The sequence below is a fragment of the Pyrgilauda ruficollis genome, unplaced genomic scaffold (assembly GCF_017590135.1).
Source record: "Pyrgilauda ruficollis isolate IOZ18807 unplaced genomic scaffold, ASM1759013v1 scaffold53, whole genome shotgun sequence".
Classification (NCBI taxonomy): domain Eukaryota; kingdom Metazoa; phylum Chordata; class Aves; order Passeriformes; family Passeridae; genus Pyrgilauda; species Pyrgilauda ruficollis.
Genome location: NW_024526933.1, coordinates 1860047 through 1881261, shown reverse-complemented (window position 1 = coordinate 1881261; position 21215 = coordinate 1860047). Strand labels below are relative to the sequence as shown.

General features: G+C 44.0%; 1 protein-coding gene across 4 annotated transcripts in view; it reads right to left on the bottom strand.

The window, feature by feature from the left end:
• PTCH1 (patched 1) overlaps positions 1 to 21200 on the bottom strand; it is a 67920-nt gene extending 46720 nt beyond the window's left edge. For 2 of the 4 annotated variants that reach the window (XM_041480762.1, XM_041480763.1), the window contains exons 1-2: positions 20656 to 21200; positions 18957 to 19149 (exon numbers count right to left, since the gene is read on the bottom strand). In XM_041480762.1, coding sequence (XP_041336696.1) covers positions 18957 to 19149; positions 20656 to 20985 — 523 coding nt within the window. In that variant the 5' untranslated portion in view covers positions 20986 to 21200. Of the gene's footprint in view, positions 1 to 18956; positions 19150 to 19371; positions 19451 to 20655 lie in introns of those variants that run through there. The other 2 variants (XM_041480764.1, XM_041480765.1) reach the window with 2 other exon arrangements.
• Positions 21201 to 21215: the final 15 nt, after the last annotated feature.

Below are 21215 nucleotides of genomic sequence, written 5' to 3'. Positions count from 1 at the left end.
CAAAGATCATTGGAGCCTGCCATACTCACATATCTTCAACCTACACAATCAGCACAATTAGCTGAAGAGGCATTATTTTAAAAATCAAGGACTCTCGTTGCCTTTTTTTTTTTTTTCCCCAGATTATTCACAAGTAGTACAAAAACTTAGTAAATGGCAAAATGTCATGGAAATGTACTAAAGCCACTGTGCTGGATATATATATTACCTGCAAAACTCACACATTCTGCAGGAATTCATTACTTACACTTGTTAAAAAAAAAAAAAAAAAAGGTAATATAGTCATGATAATATTTCCACACCACAGGACCAACAATATAATGGAAAATATGATCAATGAACAAAATGCTGGTATTTCATGGTTTCCTTTATGGACTTTGTTTTCTTCTGCTTGGTGACAGCAACATTTTACACTCAAAATGCCACTAACAGAAATGTTATGTATGGCATACATACTTCCAATTCTTTTGCATATCAGACAGACAAAACCATCTCACTTTAATATTCTGATTTAAAAAATCCACCTATCACTGTCCTTTTTTGATATACCAAAAGCCACTTGATGGCATTCTAGCCTTTTATTATATGATTCCTTATGATTAAGTACGTAGATGGCTGAGTTAGTGGCAAAAATTCCCATAATCAAAAGTCAAAAGATTACTTAAGTAACAGGTCAACACAGAGTCTCATGACTGGTGATAAGACAGTGCAGTGGCTTGTACACTACCCTTCCCGCAGTGTCATGGGTGTCTGCCTACAAAAAACGAGATACCATGCCATTGGTGTGATTTAGCTACATTTTTTTTTTTTAAAGGAAAAAAAACCACAGCAAAGCAGTAAGACCAGTGTCCTGGCATTATTTTGCATTTAATGTATCTGTTTCTAATTCTCAAGGATGTATTTGAAGGCCACTGCTCAACATGAAACAGTGTAACTGACAGCATCTCTACTGCTGAGGGTTAGTTATTATTAAAAAGCTGGTTTTTTTCCAGAGAAGAGGAAAGTGTCTTCCTCCTCCCCACTCTCTCTGATATCCACAGTCTTCCCTCTTAGCTCTTTGCCAGAACACTCCACATCTGCCTTGAGCAAGTCAGCAGTGTCATGAAAGACACTGCTGCTCCTCCTGAGCCTCCCCACCAGCTGGAACAGAAGCTAGTCAAGGTAATTTGCACTAAGACTGGTGCATAACACTGATACACCCTTCAATGATGTAAGAATAAGACTGTGATTGTTTTCATTGGCACAATTTTTGACACATTCTTTCCACTGACTTAGTACCCATTTTGAAGTTCCTGTGTCATTCAGCTTATGTGCTTATTCCACTGAGAATGTCAGTCCTATCTACGCCTTTCTCACAACCAGAGTCAAAATTTACATGGCATTATATCAATATGTTTACATAGAATCTGGAATCGATCACTGCAGTCCCTTCTACACCAAGTAGCCTGAGGAATAAATTTGACCTCTGTCACACTTGGAGATCAATGCTAGATCAAGCCAACATAGCCAGAAGTCACTGCTTATTAATTTACTGTCCAGTGGCTCTGAAGGCATTAAATACTTATTTTTCAGAGTGTCTTACAATGTTTCATTTCAGGTTACTGGAATTGCATCACATAGCCCGAGGTTTCTTTATTTTTCTTGGACATGAACACTACCTCTATGAACCACTCAATAGTTACCTTGTGCACTACCACGCAACCAGTAGCTTAGTAGACAGCAAGCTCTCTCTAGAAAAGAACATTTCTGAGAGACAAACATTTGGGATAAAATGTTTGCCCACCAATGTAGAGGACAGACTTTGAGAAACCAAAGCCAAGTTTCTCACAAATACATACTGGTTTTGGAGCCTAAGTTCTCGGACAAGCTTTAGGTACACAAACAATTTTCTGGAGAACCTCCCTTCTGAAGACTCTGGGCCTCAAGGTGTTTCCATTTGAGCACGTGAGGGGCAGACAGAGTTCTGCTTTGTTTGAGCAACACCACCTTTTTAATTTTTTCCAGGACTATAAATGTGTAGCATTAGAGCAATTCAGCAACCTTGTGCCAGCGAAAACTCAAAGCAACAGAATCATACCTCTAATAGTCACAGACATCTCACACAAACAATGTTTTTGTTTTGTGTCTTTGAAAGATGCTGACCTTTTTGATAAATCAGGCATATAGATAAGTATCCCTCGCAGTGCTTATTTTATGGCAATAGCCAAGGCAGGGAACCTCTAGAATTTGCAATACCTGTAACCAGTACAGCAGGAGGTATACAAGATAAAACCCCCTTACAACCCAGTGATCACATACAAAGACTGAATAATATTCCAATGTGTTCACCTGGGTCTCAGCCTTCACCAATGAACCCAAAAAGCAGCAGCATACCGAGAAAGATGCTAGACTTTCATGGAGAACAGACATCCTGCCTCCACCCTGCCTTCTCACCCTTAAGCACCCTCTCTGCCAGGATGGGAACCAGAAAGGGACTTCATACCTCTCTCCCTGACACCCTGCACAGCCCATCTCCCTCAGCTTTGACTGCCATTATGGGCTTTCTTCTATAGCAATTCCTCATGGAATGCTGTTCCCATGTGCATCTCTGTAACATGTGTGTACAGGTGTTACTCAAACACTAAGCAATGAAGCTAGTTTCACAATGGTAGAGGGATAAGGCCAGTGAGACACAGCTCTGCTTCCCCATCCTAACTGCGTACCACCATCACAAGCAGTCACACATGTCACAGGGCAGAAAGCAGTACCTAATGGCACCAGTGACAATCTCCGTTTTTACTGATAAAGAACACAGATCTCATGAGAAAAAACCAGAGCAGCCAAATACTATTCACAAAGGGTTGAAACCTCCTATAAGGAAACTGATATAAAGAGTTGAAGTTCTACAGCAGATAGATGAAAATTATCCTGTCTCTTACTGGGCAAGGAAAAATAATGGCCTTTTGATTTAAAGCTTCCTGTTGCTCTCTAGGGAGTTCTGTCTTCATGTTCTCTCAGATGTTTGAGCTTGTCTGGTGCTGCTCTTTGTCAGCAACAGAATATAGTTTTTCTGCACACGGACAGTTTAAGTCAGCATCCTGACAGAAGAGCAGGGAAGACAGCACCTTCCTCAGAATTATCATTCTTTAGGCCTGACAGGCAAAACCATTTACTGGGAGAAAGTGCAAAACACCTTCTGGAAGTCCAAGTTTAGTCAGTAGCAGAAATGGTTCTGGTTGGAATGTCCACTTCTTTAAACTTTTAAAACATCTGCTTGTAGAGCCACAATTGCTATTGGTTTACATGGTTGATTTCCGAACATATTAACTACTGTGATATACTAATACATGTAATGATATATCTAATGATGCCAAGGATGGCTGTCATAAATCCATCAGGATTACATTATAAAAACGTAATGCAAAAATAACGACTTCACAGAAAGTGAATGAAATTGAGCTACCAAAAAAACATGTTGAGAAATGGTGAGCTTACGAGAGCTAGAACACAGTGGTTAACAATCAGCGTCTTAAAGAGATTACACGGTCATTCAGTGGACTGTGCAGCAGCTCAATAAAAAAATATCATATTAATCATGTAACTAGACATGATCTCTGTGAGCACTACACTACAGGCAGTCAGAAATTGCATGCTGTGTCTGTCTAGGTTTTCTTGCACAGCATTCATTGAATACACATTTCTTCATCTGCATAGATGGAGCAGCCGTTGTGCCTGCCCAGGTTAAAACAGCCTGCACCCTACCATCTCCCTTCCCAACACACAGGTAGACACTCTACTCTTATCCCTCTCCCCAGCTATGCTGTCCAACAAAACTACACCACCTAAAACACCATCACATCCCAACAAGAAGATATAATTGGTACACATATCTCTTCAGTGCCAAAGACTTTAGAATAATGTAAAAGCAATATGGCCATATCAAACATTTCTATCACACTGAGAATAAGATAATACCAGGCTCTTCATTTTTACTTTAAAAAAATGAGGGGGCAGAGGGGGGGGTAGGAAGAGGCAGAGATAAAAAACTACAAATGGCAAAAAAAAAAAAAAAAAAGCTAACAAAAAAACACCCAACAACAAAGCACTTCAAAAGGCTGCTTTTTATCTCTCAAGCCATCATATGATATCAGTTAAGTTACTCCTTACGCATGCTGGGGATGGCTCCAGTGTTGCTGTTACAAATTTTGTTAACGCTGACACAATTATGAATAGCAAAAATAAAAACACACATCAAAGTTGCCTTTTCATTCTGTCACAGTATGATAAAGTTTAGAGCTGCGACAAGGACACAAAGCTGTCTGCATATTCAGGAAGACAGCCCAACAACAGCTGCTGCTGCTTGTAGCGGGAAACCTTCCCTGCAATTTTAGGAACTAAAACCTTTTCTTTCTAAAAATCAGCTAAAATCCACTTTTACATGTATACATCCATATTGCCCATAGGCAGAAAAATATTCTTTTTGATTGGGTAAAACAGATTGCTAAAGAAAAAGATATTTTGATTTCTCACTTGGTGTCCGTCTAGGTTGAGAGAGTGGAAAAGGGCAGGGAAAAAAGCCAGCACACCAAAATGAACAAATTAAACAGTACAAACTTAAGGAAAAAAAGCAATACCAACATGCAATGAGCCTTGAAACATACAATAATATACAAAACTGGTACATCACAATTCAAACTTTTCAATTAAACATAAAATGCAGTGGCTGCTTACTGAGCTGTGACACATGTCCTTGGTAACAGGATATGAGCTGTTCACCTCTGGGTCACCGTTCCTAATCCAGCCAGGAACAATAGTGACCACAAGTTGTTTACCATCTGACAGCTGTTTGCTAACTTATGTGAAATGAGTTGGTGGTCTCAGTCCATTTCCTACGGGGCAGGTGTCCACATTGTAAAACAGCACTGTCACAATCCTTGTTGACCACCCCAGCAAGGAAACCGAGGAATGAATGGGCATGGAGAGCAAACTGTATTTCCTTCCAAAGACATGGTCCCTTTGCGTCACAACTAAATCATAACTTTCAGTGGAGAAGCCCAACCGCTGAATTTTATGGCTTAAATAGCAAAAGAATAGTAGCAAAAGTGGCTTAGACTTAGCTTTTTCCTAGGTATCAAGGAGACTGCCTTCAGCAGCTAATACAGATTATTGCAATTCTCCCAAGAGTTTACGGTCACATAATGGTACATACCCCAAGAGGAGCAAGCTGAATTTTTATTCTTCAGTGGTTTAAGATAACAGCCAAGCACACTTCATAACAAGTAAAAATCCTCAATTGTACATGGAAGTGGCAAGGTTTAGAAGAGTTCTGCTGAGAAGGGTATGTAAAGGGCTTCAAGGTCTAAAGCTAAGGATCTGAAAACAGCTGAATACAATTTCTTTAAGTTACTTTAGGTTGAATAAGAGCTTCTGCTGGGTAATATGTTACAAACAATTTGCTGTGTTGCTCCACAGCAGTCAGCTTTCCTCTAGGCCAAACTTTTCATTTAACCTCTCAGTGCCCTTTCCTCAAATATGTAATTGTTTTCCTGTGTGGTTAAATACAGCATTTTTAGGTCTTTTCATCTGCACTCCTGGGATGGCACAAATTTCATCTGTACACGGAGTAGCACAAAATTTGAATGCAATCTTTTTTAAAGGAACAGCAAACAGTAATGCAAACAGATGCAAACAGCATCCAGAACCTTTTAGAGGATATCACTTCCTAAACAGCACTTTTAGGAAACGGCAAAATTAACATAGAAAAATGAAAGGAATGAACATGTTACGACACAGGGTACAGCTCCTTTCAAGTTTTCCCTACCAGCTGCTTGCTGTACCATCTGTTGTTGCCTAAGCAGCTTCCTTCTGAATGGCTTTGCACTGAAGCAGAACTGCTCTCACTGCTGGACACAATCAGGTCAGGTCAGCGCTCCCCCCAGCACCGAACCTGCTGCCTGTCACAGCTTCCCCCACCTCGATATTTCTTACTGGCCACCAGCTCCCGAGGCCGTGCTGCATCTGTCAGGAGGCCCATTTTTTATCGCTCGCTCGCCATTCACACCGAGCAGGAGCGTCTCACTTTGTGCGGGATGCACTCAGAGATTCCCGGCAGACACTCTGAGCCTGCGACCATATGGCCAGGTTTATGCTGAAGCAGGAAAGATCGGCAAAAAAAGCCAAACAAATGGCCAAGCACACCCCTCAGCATGGCTTTTATTTTCTGCTTTGGGCCACTGTGGCCGTGCTGGAGGTTTTTCACCACGGAGCCCAGTGCGGAGGTCCGCGCTCCCTCTGGACCTTGAGGGCGGCTCCAGGGCCTGGGTCGGGAGGAGGCCGAGCGAACGCGGCAGAACACGGCGGGTCCCACCCGGAGCCCTGCCAGGAGCCGGCCCCGCCGCCAGCCCCAGCCCTGCCCCGAGGGGACCCTCCGGCCCGGGGGGCCGCGCACAAAAGGCCGGCCCGGCCCCGAGGCGCTGGTGCGTTCCCAACGGCGCTCCTTCCCGCGGCATCTGCGCAGGGAAACACACATCGCTGGGAGCCACTTTCACGATTTTGTTGCGAGCGGGATTAGCTGGATTAGGGGCCGATTCATAAGGACCCCCTGCGGCTGTGAGGAAGTTTCATCACAAGGTCAGTGTGGTGTGAACTATATTCTGTCAACACCACCACTCCTTATAGCCGGCTACAAAAAATACAAAAGGGCGGGGTGGGGGAAGGAGGAAATTGCAAGTGAAATATATGAATGAACAGTTTACAGCAACAAAAAGATTTACCGATTTCCCCCTCAAATGCTTAAAAAGATGTGTACCCTTCAACGCTGCGTTCCTTTAAAACAAGAAACCTGTATTAGTAATTTTTAATTTATAAAGAATTTAGTGGTTTAGGAGGTGGGAGGAACCTGGGGAATAAGTGTAGCAACCCACACACAAAAACCACAGATGAACTTCTGGCACTTAGTTTAAAACCAGTCATGCAGCTCCAAGATTGTTGCACTGTCGAGATTTTATTACATTTAATGCTGTCACCTTCAAGACTATTTAATTCCTACCCTCCTAAGTGCAGTAAGTAACAGAGACATTAAAAAAAAAAAAGAGAGTTGGATTGAAGAAAGGAGAAGGTGAATTACAGAGGTTTTCTGTTTGTTTTTGCTCTTTAAAGCATAATTACCCACCTTGTACTTCCCCCATCTCCCCCCCAGCAAGATTCCCCTCATCCATCGTAATGACATCACTCAAAGACTGCAATACTTTTATATCTAGCATGATGCAAAATAAAATTTATAATGAAAGAGCAGAACTTTTGTTTTGCATGTGTAGTTTTGGGGGAGTTTGGGGGGGGCGGGTGGTTTAAGAGGAGTCCCTCTTGCACAGAACCAGGCTGTTCAATCAAAGCCTTATCTGTTATATTTCTGTCTTTCTCTTCTGTTTAGCGCATTCACCGACAAGAGAAAAGGGGCTACAGCAATGGAGGCTTTGACCTGCAGCTGTAACACAATACTTTCGCACAGCCCTGTCGACCCCTGACATAAATTTTACACCGCAGCTGGCATTTACACACTTAACATTACCATATGTATAGCCTACTCTGTGCTAATTATGCTAATCACCTGTCTAACTCTCCGCTGCGAAAAATGGTTGTATTTAGCAGTCCACTGCCTACCAATACAGCTTACTGTGTGGCTGAAATGTACATTCAGACGGCTCTGAATGGCAAGATTTTTCCACGTTGCTGGCTTCATTCAGACCACAGAAAAATTTATTCAAGTCAACTGGTTTCGGTCCGCAACAAAAAAGTTACGAGAAAAAAGTGAGTGTGTTCCTGCCCTAACATTCTAAGTCTGCTTGCAAGCAAAATGATAAATCAATTGGTGTGGGAAACAAAAAGGGAGAAAGATTTCTTTTGCAAGCCATGTGAAACTGTAGCCTATTTAAAAAAAAAAAAAAAAAAAAAAAAAAAAGACAGAAAAAAGACAGAAAAAAGAAGAAAAAGGTCATCCTATTTCCCCAAACCTCCAAAAAGAACAGTTTAATAGATATTTACACCTGCTCACAATTCTCTCAAGTAGCTACCTTTTATCTACAGTTGGAAGTCATACTAAACATGTTTCAGGTTTTGTTTCTTAATCATTTCCACTAGAATATTACATTTTCTATTATCTACTGCTTAAACAGCATCAGCTTCTAAACAGCTAGGGCTTCTCTTTTCTTCTGACTATGGGAACCCTTTGAAAAGTTAGTGAAGATTGGTGTAAATGAAATCAGAATGAGGCCCGTGTTGAGAGGCAAACAAGAAAAATGCCCAGGAGATACTCACCAGAAGAACTGGTGCAATAAAGTATCTTCTTTAAGTACTTTTTTACCATTACAGAACAGGTAACTCAGAAAGAAAAAAAAAATTTAAAGTTGTAATGAATAAGGGCATTTTTTAATGCTTAGTGTCAGCACTAAGGGAAATGTTTGAGTCCCTAAAGCTCATCATTCTACTGAATATCACACTGAGGAGACCACAACAAGATCTGCATTGGGATTACATTCCTGAAGCTATTTAAATACAGTTTATCACACAAAGTTCCTATAACCCCCTTCTCCTCTGCACACACCCAAGGAAACTATGGTAGTTCACAGATCTGTCAGATAATCAAAACGTAAATCTGATTATGGCATCACCCTTGGCAATTTCCTTTCACGTTAGATTTGTGGAATCTTTTTCCAACTAGTTCGATATGGCACGTTCATACACATGATAGAAAAATGTACAAATAAACTTTCTATATCCACTACTGCATCTGAATAAGGTAAGTACACTGGAAGGTAAGTAATTGTTAATACACATCCAAGAGATTTAATTAAAAACAAGAACAGCTCAGCAATGTCTATGCTCAGAAGGCCCAGTAACATACCCAATCACAGCATGAGAACAAGAAGATCCCTATGTCTGTACCTTCCCAACTTCCCATCCTTTGTCCACTGTACTTCCAAGAGATTGCTGCTCACAATAAGGTAAAGCAACATGTTTTGCCTGTCAGCAATGGCCTTTACTTTAATATTTTACTTATTACATTGCCTGCTTGACTGCATTATAGACTTTCAGCCAAGACACATCTTGCTTTCTAGCATCTCAGTTTCAGTTCTCTGCTAGTCCAAAGCACTAATTTATCTGCGTTCTTTCAGCTCCAAAACACTGGTTGTGCAGCCAAAACCAGAAATAACACTACAACTACTGTTTATTTCAGAACATGTGGATTTTTCCCTTTTCTGCCTTTTTTTTTTTTTTTTTTTTTTTTTTTTTTTTTTTTTTTGACTAGGAGATGGACCACCCTGCTCTCATGGCACAGAACACTATTTACATTGCAATACTTGACTGTGTAATACATCTGGCATTTTTGGGCAGGATTCCTGAGCTAGGGGCCAGAAGCCCTTAAGCAATGATTTAACAGGGGAAAAAAATCATACAACTTGACTCAACAGTGCTCATTTCTAGTTTGCTGCACTTAACTTTTGATTACTGACTGAAAGGCAGAAATGCATCATACTGGTAAACAAGAGAAGACTGTTTCTCATAATTTATCTCACTGTATTAAAAGAAGACTGTATTACAGTCTAAGGACTGAGCTTCAGCTTCAGGTAATACGGGTGTACAACACGGCACATGTGCTCGCATGTGAGCAAAATACAGATGTTTCAAATACACAATGATTACTTGTATATTGAAGCTGGAATTAAGTTCAGTACAATTCTCTAAAGAAGCAACACCTTTGCAGAAAGAATCAAGTTATGGTTCTCTTCATTCCCTTACCTCTTGTATATTTTGCTCAAGCACTGAAATAACTAAGTTTCCCAAAACCAAGCAGAAGTTAGAGCCAAGACATTCATTCTAAAAACCAAAATTAAAATTCTCCATACATCAAAACATGTATATGGTCAGCAGTTTCCATAAAGAACTTTTTACCTCATGAAACTACTACTGCTGCCAAAATCAGTCTGTTTATAGTATGCGAGGTGATAGTAAATGAAAATAACAGAGCAAAACCAAGAACAAGTAAATTGTATTTACAGATATTAAACTAAGTTTACACAATAAAAAAGAAATAAAGAGAAATATTTTATTTTTTAAATTATGAATTAAAAACTACTCCTTTCAATTCCATTCTATTTTACTGTACTGTACAATGAAAAACTACTCCATGTCAAAAGTCATTCAATTAAGAACAAGGGTGAACATAATTTATTGTATATGGTATTCATCAGTCATATTTGGCACAATCTGAGTGGATAATAAAATAGCACAGATTATGCAAAACTGGAGTAAAATATTTTCCTGTTCTTCTTAATTCACGGACACAGAAATGAGGGGGCCATTACAATATGGCACACATTCTCAGCACAGATATCACACTTTAAAGCACAGAGATTTCTATCATGAGGCACCGTCTTGGGAATCTGCCACTCCAGCAAAGCATCAACAGAAGAAGGCAGAAAATGGTGTGGTTTCTTAAGTATTAATGAATGCTGTGCATCTTTACTTTTCTGAACTCTGAGAGATGACTACATTCTTATAATAGAACTGTCATGAAGACCTTAAGAAGTTTTACTGATTTCTTCAGTTTTCCCTGGAAGAGTAACTCACAAACATAACTGGGGCAAGACTCCCTGCATACTACAGGGCAGCAGAGATCAGAGAAATTAAAGAACCAAACCCTGAAATACTGAAGAAAAATAAAACAAATACTGAAGAAAATAAGGATGGCTGAGAAAATGCACATAACTGTATAGTATATACAAAGAAAAGTGAACTTCTTGATAAAATTCTGCACTCAAGATCCTGCTGAACTCTGAAATAGAGTAGCTAGAGCCACATATACACACACCACCCTCTGAAGACAGAAAAAGCACTGTGCAAAAGATTGGACTTTATTCTGCATACAGAAGAAAACACCTGACAAGTAACAGCCCAACAAGATCTATAACCAAAATGCTGTTTTAACCAATCAGAAAAAAAGCTAGTCGTGGGGCAAAGAACTTTACAACCATGGTTTTACCTGAGTGGTTATAGGTTGAAGCAGGTAATTCACAGTTAAGTTAAAAAGATTATGTGTAATAGTCCAAGAGTGTGAAAATGAAAACATTTTCCATTAGACACCAAAAGGAAAGTGGTGGAAAACACATCAAAGCCAGCATCCTAGTGGACACAGCTCCAATAGGTCATAGGGAGGTCAGTTTTTAAGGAAAAATCCAACTGAAATATAAACATGGCATTATGGAAACCAGACAAATCTCCCATAGCTTTGTCCAGCCAGCGCTAATCTAGGCATCAGCTGTGGTGCATAATCTAAATAAAGGGATCAGTTGGTTCATACATCTGGAAGCTGTCATATTTTGGAGCCTCCTAACAGTTATGTGTAAGTACAACATTCACTTGGATGTAACAGCCTCTAAATTTGTTGAGTGGTCAAGAACAGTTACATGCATACACTACATTATATTGTGACTGTCTGGGGAACCACCGAAAATATTATGTAATGGCAGGGCTTGGACCACCTCTTGCCACAAAAAAAAAGAAAAAAAAATCATGGAAATCGACAGGTTCAGGGTGAGCAGCTCAGGTTTACCTTAATGCATTCTATGCTGAAAGCAAGCTTGAGCCCCCATGGCTTTTAGAGTTCATTCTTTTCTGAACCCACTGGCTGCTGACGAATAATGAGGAAGGAAGGCCAATTCTCTACAAACACAAGCAAATAAACATAAAACCAGGCCACTTAGCAGGTGGCAAGAGCTGATAGTAAGTAGGGTCCAAACCACTCACCACCACATCCACATTGCACCACAGCTTCAGTAGCAGCCAGCCCTACAGCTGAGTTAGTTCTTTTGTTTACCTATGCTTCCCTGTTCCTGCTCAGCAACAGCAGCATGGGGAACAACAATAAAGCAGTGTTGCTTTCAACTATCCTATTTCACTCCAGGACTTCTGTACCAAAATCTACAAGCTCTCCAGAGCTACAGAAATGCCTTCAAACCCTGTTCATAAGCAGCAAAATCCCCAGAGCACAAGATGACACTCAAAGCTCTGAAGAGGAGGACAATGGCATAGCCCAGGCGCCGCCCTGTTTAAATGCACATTCCAACAGAGAAAGAAACAGATCCTTCCAAACAATGATCTGTAGGGCACATTCTGGCAGGTCATTGGCAACACTGTTAAGTTTGGAAATAACAGTGAAGATTAATTTTCTCCAGCCTTGAGTAAAGTAAGTGCCTCTGAAGTCTGAAAGGCAGAAAGAACCATGCAACAATGCACTTACAGCTTAGAGAGATGCCAGTTCTACAGGAGGAGCTTCTCTTTCCCTTCCCTGAAGAGGCTAACACATGGGCAGACTGTTAGTCTGCTCTGGCTTTGCACACAGATACGGCCTGGTCATACTAAAGTCATTCCAAGTTCTGCCACCACATTCAGTGAATTTGGGATTTCACCCTCTACCTTTTTAATGACCAAAGAATGGTCACAGGCAATACCCTTTATTAAAACTCTTACAGATAAAGGAGGAACTTTACATGCTGAACCTGCAGGGATTTTTTCATGTACAAGCTTTTTATCAAGGAGCACCAACTCCAAGCAATGATGTGGATGCCTGTCAAGATGGAACTTAACAGAGATCTCCAGTGATTTTGAATTTAATAGTAGGTTCTTGAAAGATGACAATCAATTAAATATACATCTAAGTAAACCTTTAAACATCTTTTCTTAACAACTTTCAATACAGAGAAGCAGAGGGAGTTCAAATTCAAAGGAACATTACACCCACTATCTGGATGTTTTTATCCACAAATATCATGTAAATATTATTGATATTCCTCTTCAATATATCAATAAATGTATTGATATTCCTCTTCAAAACAGTAGCATGGACTGAAATACTTTTGTGCTCCATCAGTAAACATTTAAATAAGCATGTTGCTCAGATGACCATCCTTCAGCTAAGATGTGGAAAAAAAGAGATGTAATAAATAATGGTACTGAAGTCAGACAAAATAGTGGCTTGGAAATTTTCCAGATGAACACCTTCCAATGAACTTTCAATATGCACTGAGGAATGCAACACAGTGTAAGACAGCATTCAAGGATAAGTAAGCTCTAAAGTCACCTGATTCACAGGAAACTAATGAATTTGGTCAGAGACAATGTCTTGACTGCCACAGAGCCTGCCAACAACCATCGTGACAGACTGAAGAGCAGGGTAACTTCTGTAACTTCTCCAATATCATGCCAATGTAGTGATACAGGAGCAAGCACACCTAAAACAGTACTCCCCTGTTGCTGTCCACAAATGCGTATGTTTGTGGGAGAAAGGAATTATACTTGACTGTGTCAAGTCCTGCTAACTGTACTCAAACCAAGCATATTACTTCAGCCCACTTACATAAATTTGTCTCCTTGAAAAAACAAATTCATGCAGATCTGTTCCATTACTAGTCTTTTTTGTTTCTCCAAAGAATACTAGTGTAAAGTTAACTGGTGCCTTCAGGCAGAACTTAAGAACAACTTTTCTCTCCACCTGCACTTAATCTTGCTGGGTTAAGAAAACTGAGAATCTACGGAAATAATACTGGTTCCTGCATCATTCACACACTTTCCTCATTTTCACCTCATTCTTAAGTTGCGTGGGTAGATTAACATATTTTAAGAAGGGTCAGCCATAAGTACAATAGAGCAACCCAATTTTTGACCCTTAAGAGAGAAAGGAAACAATACTACACATAGCCCAAATCATAACTTACAAAGTATTTCTGATGTACACACTCAATCCTAATTCACTTACAATTTGAACACACTCACTTTATTCCACATACCTGAACTGAAGGATGCAGTTCTGAAGCATTCTCTGCAAGATGCCCTACTTATATGTATCATCCACCCTCTTCCTCCAAACTGGCTTAAAGAAGAAGCTCTGCATGTTAGAGCTCAGTTCAAGCTCACAAAGCTTTGTGAAGAGGGCTACTTAAGGAGGGAATAGTTTTGACTGAACTTCAGCTAGTCCAAATAGTGAAGAAAGCAAAAAGGAAGAGAAGAAGAGCATGATCTTTGATCACTTTAGGAACAAAGCTAATTTAAAAAAAAAAAGTGAGGAGAAAAAAAATCCCAAGACAATGATGACATGAAATGAAATACCAAAGCACAAAACTAGACCATCTCCCCCATTATAAGCTGCTCCAATTAACATCATTTAAGGCATTGCAGTAGCCAAACTTCAAGCTTCATTTAACAGAACCTTCTCTGGAGCCACAAAACTACCTTCTTTCAGAAGCAGAGGCTGTGAATTTACATGTGTGACTGCTGTTGACACACTGGGTCTTAAGACTGCCTATTTAGAGTGGTAGCAAATAAACATATCCAGTTATGAGCATGATTTCTTTTCCATCCAGAGCACTCTCGAGCTATGAATGGATGATTCTAAAAGCACATCTGTGTCCAACAAAATTCAGTCACTGAGGAAATCAATGCAAAGCCTTTTTTTTCCCTCTCTGTGTGTACAATGTATAAAGATGCTAAACAGTCTCCACAACTCCAGGAAGCATGGACACCCACATACAGCAGCTCAACTCAAGCTGAGTAACAGAACTGCCATTAAAATGCCAGTCAAGAATTTGTCTGCCCTGGCAGACAACCCCTGCCACCAGCAGCAAGGTATGCACATGGGGATGATAGATCTGTTCATGTGCTGAGAAGATACAAGTATATGTCCCAGGCAAAGATGACTGAGAGCAAGTCTACAAGACAGCAACATAGATGGAGCCACTGTGGGACACAGAGTAATAAATGAAGTATTCTGAACAGCAGCCAGAAGAGCACTATGTTTAAAAGAAACCCTGAAGAACAAAAAGCTACTCTACAACACTTAGTGCCAAGAAACAAGCTGAGAGGAAAGCCACTTTGGTATCAGGACGCTCAGAGAAGGCCAAGAATGCTAGCATAAATTCTGAAGGAGGAAGACTACTACAGGAAATCTGAAAGAATGATGTTTTGAAGATCTCTCTTGGAAAGTTTGCCTACCAGGTGAGCTTCTAAACTCATGTAAATATTTCAACCATTATAGCTGCAGCCTCAGACTGCTAATCATTTAACTTGGAATGTGCATGGTCTTAAAACTCATTCAACGTTCACTGTTTGTTAATTAATTATTTTAAATGGTTTTAAAGCAACAATTTACCTGCAGCAAACTTCAGCGCTATATTATGTTCCATAGTATTCAGAAACAGACCCTATCAAATTTGTTTATTTAAATGCTGCCAATTTATTCAGCAGTAATAACTGTAAAAAGTCTCACTACCAAATCAAAACTGTTACTTGAAGTATATTTCAAGTAACCTATGAATCTACACAGCACATACAAGACAGTTCAGTGATCAGGTCTAGCTGGAATGGGGTTGGGAAAGGCAGGTGCTGCTTGACCAATCTTATCTTCTTCTACAACTTAGTGGATTAGGGAAAGGCCATGGATATTGTCTACCTGAATTTTAATAATGTCTTTAACGCTGTTTCCTACAGCATTGTCCTGGTGATACTGGCTGCTCATGGTCTGGACAGGTGCACTGTTCGCTGGGTTAAAAACTGACTGGATGGCAGGGCCCAGAGAAAGTTACATCCAGATGGTGGCCAGTCACTGGAGGGGCTCCCCAGGGCTCAGTGATGGGACAAGTCCTGTCTAGTATCTTTATCAATTATTTGAATAAGCAGTTCAAATGCTCCCCCAGTCAGTTCCCAGACACCACCAAGCTGCATGGGAGTGTTGATCTGCAGGAGGACAGGAAAGCTCTGCAGAGAGACCTAGACAGGATGGATGGGCAAGGCCAATGGTATGAGGTTCATACCATGTTCTACAACATGAAGTGCCAGGTCCTGGCCTTGAGTCCTAACAGCTCCATGCAGGGCTACAGGCTTGGGGAAGAGTGGCTGGAAAGCTACCCCAGAAAACAGACCTGGGGATGCTGAACATGAGCCAGCTGTGCCCAGACAGACAAGAAGGCCAATGGCATCCTGGCCTGTATCAGCAACAGTGTGGCCAGCAGGCCCAGGGCAGTGATTGTGCCCCTGAACTCAGCACTGGTGAGCCCACACTTCAAATTCTGTGCTCAGTTTTGGACCCCTCCCTACAAGAAACACATTGAGGGGCTGGAGCAAGTCCAGAGAAGGGCAGCGGAGCACAAGTCCTGTGAAGAGCAGCTGAGAGAACTGGGGTAATTTAGCCTGGAGAAATGCACCCTTGGGATGATCTCATCCCTCTCCACAGCTACCTGAATGGAGGATGTAGGCAACAAGTGACAGGATGAGAGGTAATGGTCTCAAGTTGTTCCAGGAAAGGTTTAGATCGGATAGCAAAAAAAATTTCTTCACAGAAAGGACTGTTAAGTGCTGGAACAGGCCACCCTTGAATTACCATCCCTAGAGGTATTTAAAAGGTGTTTAGATGTGACATTTAAAGACATGGTTCAGTGGTGAACACAATGGTGCTGGCTTAGCAGTTGGATTTGATGGTATTACTAATCTTTTCCAACTTAAACAATTCTAGGATTCTATATTTGGCCAGCACTGACTAGTTCATCCAAACTCTCAGTAAACAAAAAGTAAAAGGTAAAGTGAGACAGCTGTTTTTAATAAACAGGACAATTCAGCCACTACTTCATCACTAAGAAACCTTGATCTAAAGAGTCCTTTACTGTACCAACCTCCATGGAAGGTACTTTAAAGCTGTTAGGACCACTTCCATGTAAGTGCAGAAGAAAAAGTTTGGTGCTGCTTTACACTTCTGCATAGGAAGAATGGCATTTTTCATGCTATCTGCTCCATCTCACACTCTCAATCTATACTCCTGAGTACACTCTCAATCTGTACTCCTGCTTGTAGTACAAAAAATATGCAATTGCTATCTGTTAGGAACACCCTAGTTCATGAGCAGAACATTTACAGAGCCACTACCAAGAAAGCACATTATAGCAAGCTCTTTTCTATGAATGGTCATGTAGTGCTAGAATGGGAAAACTGGAAAATAAATAAAATTTAATCCAGAATATTTTATTTCACCTTAATCTGCTAGCTTTTGCTGGTTACTTTTGAAATGCAAGGATTTCTTAATGCAGACTTTTCTTTTCAATGAAAAAACTAAACTAAATAGATGTGAAATTACATAGGTCAGTTCTGTCAAACTAGCCACATTATGAATTCATCTTAGTCATAAAAACCTCAGAGATCAATTTCCACTAGATTCTATACTAGGAACTTCCCCCCACTCCTTCCCCATAACAATAATGACATGAGAAGAGACCAGTGTAGCAACTATTTTGCAATCCTATTTTTTTCCCTTGAGAATTGTATTTTTACTGACAGGCCAGTCACTGAGGCATCATCAGCAAGTAGTTTCTTGGTATTACAAGGCTACAAAAAGCAGGTGGCATTAATTGAATAGGATCACCATTCCAAGCAAGCGAACACCAGTTACATCAGGATAATAAATGTCAGCAGAGCATGTGGGATGGAGCTGCAATCACATATTAATCTATCTAACACAGAAAAGCAGAAACAAAATACCTAAGAACAAAAACTGACAAAAGAAACCTCTCCACAACAACCTCACAGCATGTTTGAAAGAAAAATTAACAGCAAGAAAAACAAGATTCACGGTTGTTTTCATTAGTATTTAAGGTACTGTGGTTAATGACCAGTGCAAACTCTTGACTGCACGTCTCTGCCTACGGATGGGACCCAGCAGTGCCTTGTTCTGTTTCTCAGGCAGAACTGCTGGCAGCAGATCTCACCGTATTTTGAGCTACTGGACTACACCACATGGACCAAAAAACGACCACTATTTTCCACAACAGAAAAAACCACCATCTACTAAATGACTGCGGAATCCAATCCTGACCCCAATACGGCTGTCATCTGCAAGGATGGACTCCTTGCAGACCCGATATGCTCTAATTCACCCCGGGCAGGACAGACCACCTTCAGAACAGGCACCGACTTTGTTTGCACTCGCCCCTACCTTTTCCACACATACACGTACAGAGAGCTATTTAGAACTGATTATTTATGCAGCCTCTCACATTAACTTTTATAAGCCAAATACTGCTGCAAGCTACTTTGACATAAACCTAGAGCAGTAATTGCTGCAGACAAGGAACTCTGTTTCCACGTCGATCCAGCAGCTAACGGGAGAACGTGATCCTTAATAAACAGTATTTTCCCGCAGAAAAAAAAAAAAAAAACCAAAACAAAACAAAAAACCCAAGAGAAAGAAAAAAAGAAGAAAAAAACCACCACCAAGAACTACATCTAAACCCCAAACCCGCGGCAGCCTGGAGCCATGGCTCTCAGCGCGGAGTGCGCCGCGCGGCTGGCTGCCCCACTCCAGGCTCCGCTTCCCCTCGGCTGCCTTTCTTTCGTGGTTTGTTTTTTTTTTTTTTTTTCCCCTCGTTCTCTCCCTCTCCTATTTTCCTTTCTTTTTTTTCCAGCGCTGCGCCCCGCGCTCCCCACAGCTGAACGCTGTCCAAGGCCCGGACCACACACAGGCTCCCGCCCCGCCGCGCCGCCCGCCCCTCCCCCGCCGCGGCCGCGCGCACTCCCAAAATGGCGGAGGGGACGCCTCCCGGCAGCGCCGCCGCTTCCCGCCGCCGGCGGGGACGCGGAAACCCGCCGCCCGCAGCTCGCTCACACTGCGAAGCGGGGCAGAGGTGAGGGTACGGAGCGCTGCTGACGGGCTGTCCCGGCGGCCCTGCGCCGAGTGTACGGCCTGGCCGCCGCGGCCCCCCGCGGGCGGAGCAGTGGTACGCGCCGCCCGGGGCTGCGCGCCCCAGCTCAGTGCCCGCCTCCCGCCCGCCTTCCCCGCCGGCGGCCGCTCCTCCCGGGCATGCCGAGCGGCCCCGGGCTGCGCTGCTGGCCGGCCAGCCGGGTAGGGACGGCAACAGAAAACAGGGGCACCACCCCGGACTTACCTTCCACCCACAGCTCCTCCACGTTGGTCTCGAGATTAGCTGCCCTTAATCCTACAGCGAAAGCCCCAAATATCAGGAGGCCGACAACCAAAAACTTCCCGCAGTTTTTCTGAATGTAACAGCCCAGTTTAAACAACAGTCTCTGAAACTTTGCTCGCAGCCACAGCGGCGCTTTCCGTCCCGTCGCCTTCCCCTGCAAAGCAAGAAGAGGTCAGTAGGTGCGGGCTGCGGCAGCCGCCACAAGTGGGGGGAGCCCCCCAGCCCTCGAGATAGCTCGTGTCCCTCGGGGCGCAGAGCCCGGAGGAAGGATGAAGCGCCGTGAACAGCTCAAACAGGCATCCTTCCAGCAGGGCCCTTTGCCCCGCGGCCTTGCCGAGCAGCCACCCTCAAGCACGCAAAGAGCGACAAGATGTACCTGCTGTCAGCCATCCTTGCCCCAGACCAACACGCGGGTTTGGGGGTGACAACACTGCGTCGGCCCCCGGGCCCTCGCCTGTGCTGGCCACCACCATACTCTTCTCTTGCCCGAGGCATCGCCACCAGCTCAGGCTGCAAAGCATTCGCGCTGGTGAGACCCGTGGCTCCAGGGAAGAAGGAACCACTTCCGACAAACCTCAACAGCCACAAGAAAGAAAAGTCCCTTTTCCTGTTCTCCTCGGAACCCCAGAATGGCTGGGAGGAGACGCGGGGGGATTGTGTGATAGATAGTGGGTAGCAGTGGCCGTTTCCCCCATTCCCAGCTCCTAGTAGGGCTTGGTGCTGAGGCAAGACCCACGTGGTGAGCAGCGCTGTAACATCTGCAGTAATTCATTTCCATAGAGTTTGGAGACGCTGTGTGATCTGAATTAGGAAGTAGAGCAGCCATCTGTAAGTTACGACAATATTTGTGAACGGAAGAGGGCAGCCACATGGAATTTTTTTTCCTCCTTCTTTCCCTCTTCTTACAAAGCCTAGAAATCCGCTCCCTGAAGTGAAACCATCCCTGCAGCAAGGCAGCTTTTGGAGATTGTTTACTTTGAACATTTTTTGGCCAGCGGAGATTGGCGGCCGGGGCTGTCCCCCCGCCCCGCCCCGCACCTCCAGTCCTCCGCGGGGACCGGCGCGGCAGGGTTAAGGTGGCAATTTGTTTATGGCCCTCGCTCCCCCTCCGGCCGCCGGGCAAGGGAGAAAACCGCTGCCTTCTTTGCTGGGGGACCCCGTTCTCCCAGGGCAGTCGCCGTCTCGGCGCTCGGCGGAAAACTTCACAAAAGCACAACTTCTGCCAAGAAGCCGGCCGGTTTCTCCCCTGTTCCGGCCGGGACCGGGTGTTGCCTAGATCGCAGGGCGCTACGAGGGGATGGAGAAGCAGAAAGGAAGCGGAGAGAGAGAAGGGGAGAGCGGGCCTGGGGTTAGCCACAGGGAGGCCGGGACCGAGCCGAGGCTATTACGGGAAGTTTAGGAGGAGAAGTGCTCCGCAGCACAGGCACGCACCACGGCAGGCACAGGCGAGCAGGGAGGGAAGGAGGGCACTCTCTCCCGCACTGAAGAGTCACAGACGTCCCTCTCTTTTTCCCAGCATTTTATTGGTGGCCGTTTCATTTCCATCTCCTCCTTCCACCCCCGCGAGAAAACACACCACCTCCCTCCTCCTCCCCCGCGGAAAAAGTAGCACTACCACTAGCGTGTATCTCTGGAAAAAAGAGTGAGAGATTGAATGCACCTTTGAAATCTGCTCCAAGGCGAAAGCCGCATCGCAGTAGCTTGGTCGCTGCAGATACTCCCGGTCGGGCACCGCGGCGCGCCGATTCCCTCCAGTCCTTCGCCGCCTCCCGCCGCCGTTTCTCGGCGCCCGGCCGGGGTGGCCTCCGCCGCCCGCGCTGCTGCTGGTCTCCGGCTCCGACGCGTTACCGGCCGAGGCCATGTTGCCGCCGCCGGCGGGACGGGAGAGCTGCCGCTGGCGCTGCCGCGGCGGGGCCCGGGGCCCCGGGGGTGCGGCGGGGCCGCGGGGGGCTGGCGGCGCTCCGGCCGAGTCGCTCCCCGCGCCTCCCATTGCCACATCGCGCGCGGACCCCGAGCTGCAGGCGGTCGCTCCCCGCGCCCGGCGAGGGCGGGCGGACGGGCGGGCGCGACCCCCGGGATCCCCCGGCCGCCGCCGCCGCGCTAGCCTCCGCTCCCGTTGAAATCGCCGACTCCGGCCGGCCTCCGCTGCCTCGGGGAAGCCGCTGTCCGCGGCGGCGCTCAGCGGCGGCGGCGGCGCGGCGGCGCGGCGGGGGGCCGGGG